This window comes from Cyprinodon variegatus, unplaced genomic scaffold (genome assembly GCF_000732505.1).
Source record: "Cyprinodon variegatus isolate N-32 unplaced genomic scaffold, C_variegatus-1.0 Scaffold244, whole genome shotgun sequence".
Taxonomy (NCBI): Eukaryota; Metazoa; Chordata; class Actinopteri; order Cyprinodontiformes; family Cyprinodontidae; genus Cyprinodon; species Cyprinodon variegatus.
In genome coordinates, this window is record NW_015150697.1 from 831,293 (window position 1) to 838,450 (window position 7,158).

At 34.2% G+C, this 7,158-nt stretch overlaps 2 protein-coding genes across 3 annotated transcripts in view; one reads left to right on the forward strand and one right to left on the reverse strand.

Moving 5' to 3' along the window:
• The window catches only part of rbm28 (RNA binding motif protein 28), a 14,530-nt gene extending 12,084 nt beyond the window's left edge, over window positions 1–2,446 (forward strand). The window contains exon 20 of one of the 2 annotated variants that reach the window (XM_015381930.1): window positions 1,861–2,446. In XM_015381930.1, coding sequence (XP_015237416.1) covers window positions 1,861–1,998 — 138 coding nt within the window. In that variant the 3' untranslated portion in view covers window positions 1,999–2,446. The remainder of the gene's footprint in view (window positions 1–1,860) is intronic. The other variant, XM_015381928.1, reaches the window with a different exon arrangement.
• Window positions 2,447–2,630: 184 nt separating this feature from the next.
• LOC107089253 (leptin-like) lies at window positions 2,631–4,000 on the reverse strand. The gene is made up of 3 exons (XM_015381931.1): window positions 3,922–4,000; window positions 3,331–3,477; window positions 2,631–3,227 (listed from the first exon to the last, which is right to left on the reverse strand). The coding sequence occupies exons 1-3, from the start codon at window positions 3,946–3,948 to the stop codon at window positions 2,895–2,897; spliced, it is 507 nt and encodes a 168-aa protein (XP_015237417.1). The 5' UTR covers window positions 3,949–4,000; the 3' UTR covers window positions 2,631–2,894.
• Between the last annotated feature and the right edge of the window lie 3,158 nt (window positions 4,001–7,158).

Sequence of the window (7,158 nt, forward strand, 5' to 3'; positions counted from 1 at the left end):
CACTGGATTTAGAAACTACATCCAGCTTTTCCATGTAGGCCTACATGTTTTCCTTCCAAGGGTGTTCATATATTTTACATTTTGCTTCAGGATGTTTGATATTGAATGCCTTATGATGTCCTCTGAGGGTACTCTCCTACTCTAAGAAGGCTTTTGTATGCTTTCTATACACTGCAAGAATATTCTAGAAATAAGTAAAAATGGCTTAAATTGTATTTACCCTTAATTTGAATAGGCAAATAAGATTATTTGCCAATGGAATTAGTATTTTTACTCTTAGAATAAGATAATTAGATCATGTGCACTTGAAAGAAGACAATGTAATTGTTTTATTATATAAAACAATTTCATTGTCTTATTTAAATTGTCTTGTTCCATTGGCAAAGTGTCTCACTTACCTCCTCAATCCAAGAAAAAAATGCACTTATTTGGAAAAAAAAATACTTATTTAGATGTCTTTTTTTCCATTGTACATTTGATTTGTGTTTGCATATTTCCTGTGCATTCTGAGCCGGTATATTAACAGAATTTGTTTATGGTTATGGAATGAGAAACAAAGACTCTCAGTTCTTTAGATTTTCGTGCAGAGCCCATCTTCTCACTTCCGATTTAGTGCAATTTGTTCACTGTTCACTTTTTCAACAAATTCAAAAATTGAAATTGAAATTCAAGTTATCAATCAATGGGATTAAATTTATATTCTGTTTAAGTGAGGGATTCATGCTGGTCCATAATCTGATCTGACTGAAGCCATTCTTATATCCTATTGTAGCTATAAAGTAACTAAAAACATTATAATTTAAACTCAATTATTCAATTTATTTGATCCCATTCTATTGCTCCAGTTCTCTTAAAATAACTGCTGTTCTTACTCATAATCACTAATTTCCTCTCTCTTCTCTTTTTTTTATTTTCTTATTTGTTTTATGTGTAAAAATGCTGTTTGTCATTATTGAGGACTTATTATTTCATAACATATGAATGATAAGTTATTGAGTTAAAAATATAAGTTAACATTAATGTTGATAACACAGTTTGTGTGTTAACTGTGGCTAAATTTGGGCCTGCATTTATTTGTAGTTGCATTGAGGTGGACTCTATTACCCAAGATGCTCTTGGAGCAGGAAGAGAAAAAAAAAAAGTTTGTATTGTCGAGCCGACTGGCGCACGTTGTATGTTATTTTTTTCCTTCACCGTTCTTCACTAAAGTTCAACCAAATGAAACTGACCATCTCGCTTCATAATTTTTAGTTGTAAGTCACAGCAGTCATTTAGCTTGTTGGGTTTTGCTTCACAGATGGATGATATGGTGAACGCTGATAAACTTGCACATTTCACAAAGGTTATCATGCATCACTTACTCATCAAACTTGTGGTACCAAAGCTCATGAAATCCAGTATTGCATAATTTATAATTAAATGGTCCAATCTGATTGCTGAAATCTATATATTGTATATCATGTTGAAAAACTAAAACATTTGAGAACACAAGTTATGAGTTTGGGGGCAGTTTCTTACCTAAATTGTTTTTGCAAAGCTTTATTGCCTTAAAAAAAATCCTTTTTTGTAGTTATTCACTTCATCTTTATCCAAAAATATATTTTGGTGTGAAAAAATATGTATTATAAAAATATTTAAGGAGGTAAACACCTTTTCCAGCACTGCTGCTGGGATGATAAAGTTTACATAACATATCCTAACTCATACTTGTTTAGTTCATCTTAGCTTCTTAGACCTGAATATTTAACAGTTATTGAAGCATTTATGTACAAAGATATATGTCAACTGTTAGACTTTTTTTTGTGTGGGTGTTCTGTGTCACTCAAAGTTGCATTGCTTTGCTGTTTTTGTTTTTTGAAGTTAAAGACCGGCACGAAACAGTTCAAGAGGAGGGATGGCGACCGTTTTGATTCCTTGGTCGAGCAGTACAAGCGGAAACTGATGGGTGGCAGTGACAAGAACGCCTCCTTCAAAAGAAATAAGTGGTTTGATGGTTAAATCTGTTTGTCAGAAAAAAAGAAGTGATGCTTGAGTCATTTGGTTTCTGTAATCAGTCATCTAGTGTGATTTCTGAAATCACACATTTTTTTTCAACAATTTGTGATAAATTGTACAGGTAAATTACTCTTTGTATGACAATTTCAGTGCAAGTACATTTTTCTTTTTACTAGTTTTCTATATATCTCTTTTAAAATGATTTTTGAAAATGGCTTTTTCCTGTACATTATTTCCTGTTATGTGATGATTTCGGTCCCATATGTCTTGTTACACTTGAACTTGCTGACTTGATTACAAATACACAGATTTATACTCTCTAAACATATTTTACATGATTATGATTTTCTCTGTTTTGACAATATAAAAACACTGATATGTAAGAAAAGGTTAAATTTTTATTTATAGTATAGTTTATAAAACATTGTTCTCAGTGCAGAAAAAGATATTCAAAATATTCCATGTTTACCTGCATTACAGAAGTTGTTGGTATTGCATAACAATAAAAGTTCCCTCCCTTCACCCTTTCAGTTTAAAAAACATGCTTTGGTTTTGGTTTCCATGAGTGGATCTGGTTGCAGTCTCCAAAATCATTTAGACTTGACTAAACACTCTCACTGAGAGCTTGTCCCTTAAATTGCTTTGATTAAATAAGTAGGAAAATAAATAAATACAAGACATACATATATTCTACATAAAAATAAGTGCCTTTTAAAAATAAAATTAAGATTGTATTAAATTCCACCTCATCATGCTAGTGCAGAGTTTACAAATCTTTGCACATGATAAATGGCCTGCTTTTTAAAGGGCTTTTTATCAAGTTTCATGACTTTAAAGTTCTTCACATTGCAGTAAGTCATTCATCCAGATGTTGCCCCATTATCAAAGGTGTCCATTTTTCAGCAAGATGCAATACTATCAAAATTTTCCTGGAGCAGTTTGAGGATCTCTTTCAAGCCATGGACCGCCATTTCCGTCACGCTTTCAAAAAGGTTAGGGTCCTTCTCCTGGAGGTCGCGCAGCCGCTTGGGAAGTATGATTTCTGGTGTTCTTGCCGTGCAGTTCATCCATTTGTTGGTGATGGTGTTAGCCAATTTAGAGATGTCAGTTTTGACTTGGCTAACATCCATCAAGTTATCAGAGATCGACCTATTGTAGGCTTTCAGGGATTCTACTATGGATGAAAACCCTTGCAGTTCAGTGGGAGGGGTGACAATCAAGTGTTGAGTCGTCTGTAAAATAGCAACAAGAATGTCTTTTAGTTTCAAACAATATGGTATAAGCTTCAAGCTGCACTTAGGATTTGAGCTATATAAACAGAGCTGTGTAACATACCTTAAATTTTTTCAGTCTAACCATTAGTGTTCTTATTATTTGATCAATATTGCTCTTGTCTTCTGGCAAAGGCATTCCTGTACCCACAGTTAGAACATGAAGCAAGGAAAACAGGATCACCCATGTGTAGTCCATAGTCATATTTTCCTATATAAAAATGGGGAAAAAGTCATATTAGTGATTGTCAGAATTAAGCTCTTTCTGTCTTTCACTTTAAAAATTGGATACATTTTGTTTCATTATTGTACCAGCAAATATTTGTAACAGAGATCTCTGGTTTTCCCCAACCTGTAACACGATCAAAGTTCAGACTGTAGCTAACATTTTTTATTTTTTTTTTTATGAGTACCTTTTTGTTTTTTTGTCGTTCGAAAGTATATCAGGCATGATAAAGCAACACCAAATTGTATTTACACAACATGCTTCTGTATAATCTATGAACTAAAGCATCTCAAAATCCAACAAGGTTTTATTCTGATCAAAGACAAATATACTCAAATAGATAAACGGCGCTTGTGATGGTAACAGAGTGGGAAATTCCTTTAAAAGTAAATACGTTTTTTCAAATAGAGGCTGAGAGTGAAACCTTACCTCGCTTGGTGCTTGAATCGTTGACATGGGTTGCCTCCATCAGGGTATCTTATATTAGAGAGCTGTTGAGTCATCTCTTACTCACCTCTTCGAGCCCCCCCACCCCCCCTTACTCACCTCAGCCCATCACTTATCCTGCCTGCCATGAGGCACTGCAGACCTAAAAAAAAAGTTTCCCTTTGCTTTAATTTTACCACATGCTTTGAACTCTTGCTGCATATGTCACTGCATATGGGGATTTTTTTTTTATCTCTAATGTTTGTAAAACCTTCAAATATCGATAATTGGAGGTCAGCGTATCTGTAAAAGATTTGAATTTAATGGAAGACAATTGATTTATTTACTAAGACACTTAAGCAGCCTAGCTTTTGAAATGGTCCTATGCAACAAAGATTGATAGTGTTAATACGATCGCGTTTTTTTTTAGATTTCTACAAAATCTCAGGCTGACATGAGCGCTTGACAAAAAAAACAGACGGCTAAATTCCTGAATGGATTGATATTCGATTTCAGATTGGATGTGATGTGTAATGTGATTTTAATTTATTTATTTAATGTAGAATTTTTTTTTAGCAAAAATCTACATAAAATTACAAAAAGAAATATCTTGGTTAACAGTTCACATCCACAGTTTGAGCTTCGGAAGCCTGCGTGTCCTTTTATAACGTCAAAGACACAGTCCCTTCAAATGCCATCACCATTCATGTCCGTATTATCTTCCCCATTACGCCAATACTTATTTGCTTTAATTTTGTTGTAATTCTGGCACGTCAACTCTGCTTTAATTCTTTACTCTGATACAGATTCTTTAAAATGCAGTTATAGGAAGTCCTCTTATATCTGCTGGGGTGGTGGTAGAAGGTCAGAATGAGCACAGGATATGAAAAGTCAAAGTCTCAGGAGAAAAACTTTGACTAGGACTTTTGCAAAAAGAGCTTTCCAGCACCAACCTAAAGAGATAAGGGCTAAACAGCCAATGACCAGGATGTATGCAGTCAAAAGAACTGTTGGCTGCTGTTTTCTGGCTTTAGACCTGCACAGGTCATTGATGAAAGGAAGGTCAGCAGAAATAATACTAAGTGCATACCTCATAAATAGCTCCAGTTTAAACCTATTCTATTTGGTAGGTGAGCCTAGCCAAACAGAGATGCATGTGAAAATATCAGACTGAGTCGTGATGGATTAGAAATTGCAAGCAGCTCCTGTGGAAGGTTGCCACATGAAATGCAGTCTATATTTAAAGAGAATATATGTGTGGTGACCACCTCTGGTCCTGAGAAGGGATAGTTCTTAGGACCCAGAAATGACCCACAGTTGACAGCGTTGTTGAGGATGCCAAGGAGAAAGAGTTGTTTATCAAGTTGGAAAAGTCACTTTTCCATAGAAGTACACATGAATTTCCTAAGACACAGTAGATTGCTCAATATAGTGTTAGTCAAAGTCTGTGCAATGTATTATAAAGGAAAATAATTATAGCCATGCTTTAAACTTTAGGCTTTGATCATAACCGGCATGTTCCTTTTTTGGGAAATTTAAAGTTACATTTTAAAGAGTACCCGACTTTATGTTTTCAAGTTTCTCTGAATTTAACTTGAAAGCTAATAACAAATAAAAATCAAATTTTATTAGCAATGCCTGGTGTGCAGTTCATATTAAAATTGTCATTCTCAAAGTATTGTTTAAATAGGAAAGATCTGAGACCAATGAAAAGAACAAAACAAAAACCATATGGGGCTATTAAACATTCTTGGACTGGCACCAAAATATGGAGGGAAATATAAGTGGATGGCTTTGAAAAATGCTGTGATATTGTACAACTATAATAACTATAAGCCAAAAAAGAAAACACTATTTTGTATAAAAAATCTAAAATGAGTTTTGGGAGAGAGGGTAATTCATCGTGTCAATTAACAATGCAATAGAATGTGAGTCATGTAAGGGAAAAAAATACAAACTCTGACGCTTACAGATGTTTGTTTTAACCTTTAGGTACGACGTAAAAAGATCTCTCATACCAACTCTAGAGATTTGAGGGATTGATGAACAACAGAAGATGTTTTATTCCACACATCTGGAATGAGTAAAAAATGGCTGTTTTTTTTTTTTAATTCTCGCTTTTTCCACCAGGATCTAACGTCACGCTGTCTGTCTTTAGAGCATCACTCATATCCCAATTAAATGTCAGCTGAAGGGAAAATTTAAGATTGTAAGAAATTTATTTTAAAATAATGTTTATGAGCACAAAAAAAAAGTTTTCAATCAGACAAAAAACTTTTTGGTTTTAGAGTCTAGTTCTACTGGTTCAACATTGCTATGAAGGTTGATGATAAATTATCAAATTCAAAGATACTAGGAGGATTTTTTTTAAGGAAGCCAGATCAGTTGATGTCTGTGTCATTTTGATTGAAATAGAAACTGGAAATCTGTGGTTTTCCATGGTTATGAGTAAGAAAAAAATCCTCGTTGAGGAAAAAGGGTTAACTGTGGGCCTATCATGATAATAAAATGTCAAATGTCATATTGGCGCTATCTACCTTGTATTTTTTTCTGTGAAAATGAGTGCAATGATAAAAGCCCTTTTCCTTTTCTGTTTCCTCTTATTTTGCATCATGCATCTTTTGCAGATCAACTAAAATTACTTGGAAAGTTTACCTTGGGATCAGACTAATTTCTGGATGCCTTTTATCAGCTACAGTCTAGGTCTTCAATAAAAAAATAGAATAATCTAGAAATATGTGGGTTGCAAAATATTGACCTTACCTTTGTTCTTAGAAATATCATATCATGTAATTAATTTGCTTCTTCATAGAGCAGTATTAGAATGCTTGTATAGATGTTTAGGGCAACTTAACTTTCTATCCACCATTATTTAGCACAGCTTATTTAAGGCTGATAATAGTTACTCCAAACAGCTCTTCAGGTTTGGCCGTTTTGACTAAGCGTCACAAAGGTTCTTCTGTAAACATAGAACACTGGTCGAGTTAAAAAAAACCTTCCATTTCAATCTCACTGTTTTTAATTTTTGACCTTCAGCTAAGTTGTTCCAATAAAGGAAATAGGTTGCATATGTGTGTATATGCCGCATTGTTTTGTGCCTTCTTGGAAACCTTAAAGGTGCAGTAGGAGATCTTGGGAAAACGGTTTCAGCAAGCTATATTTTTGAACATACACAACCATGCCTCTCCCTTCAAACCCCTCGAAACCCCGCCTTCAAAACACATGAACGCGCATGCTGTC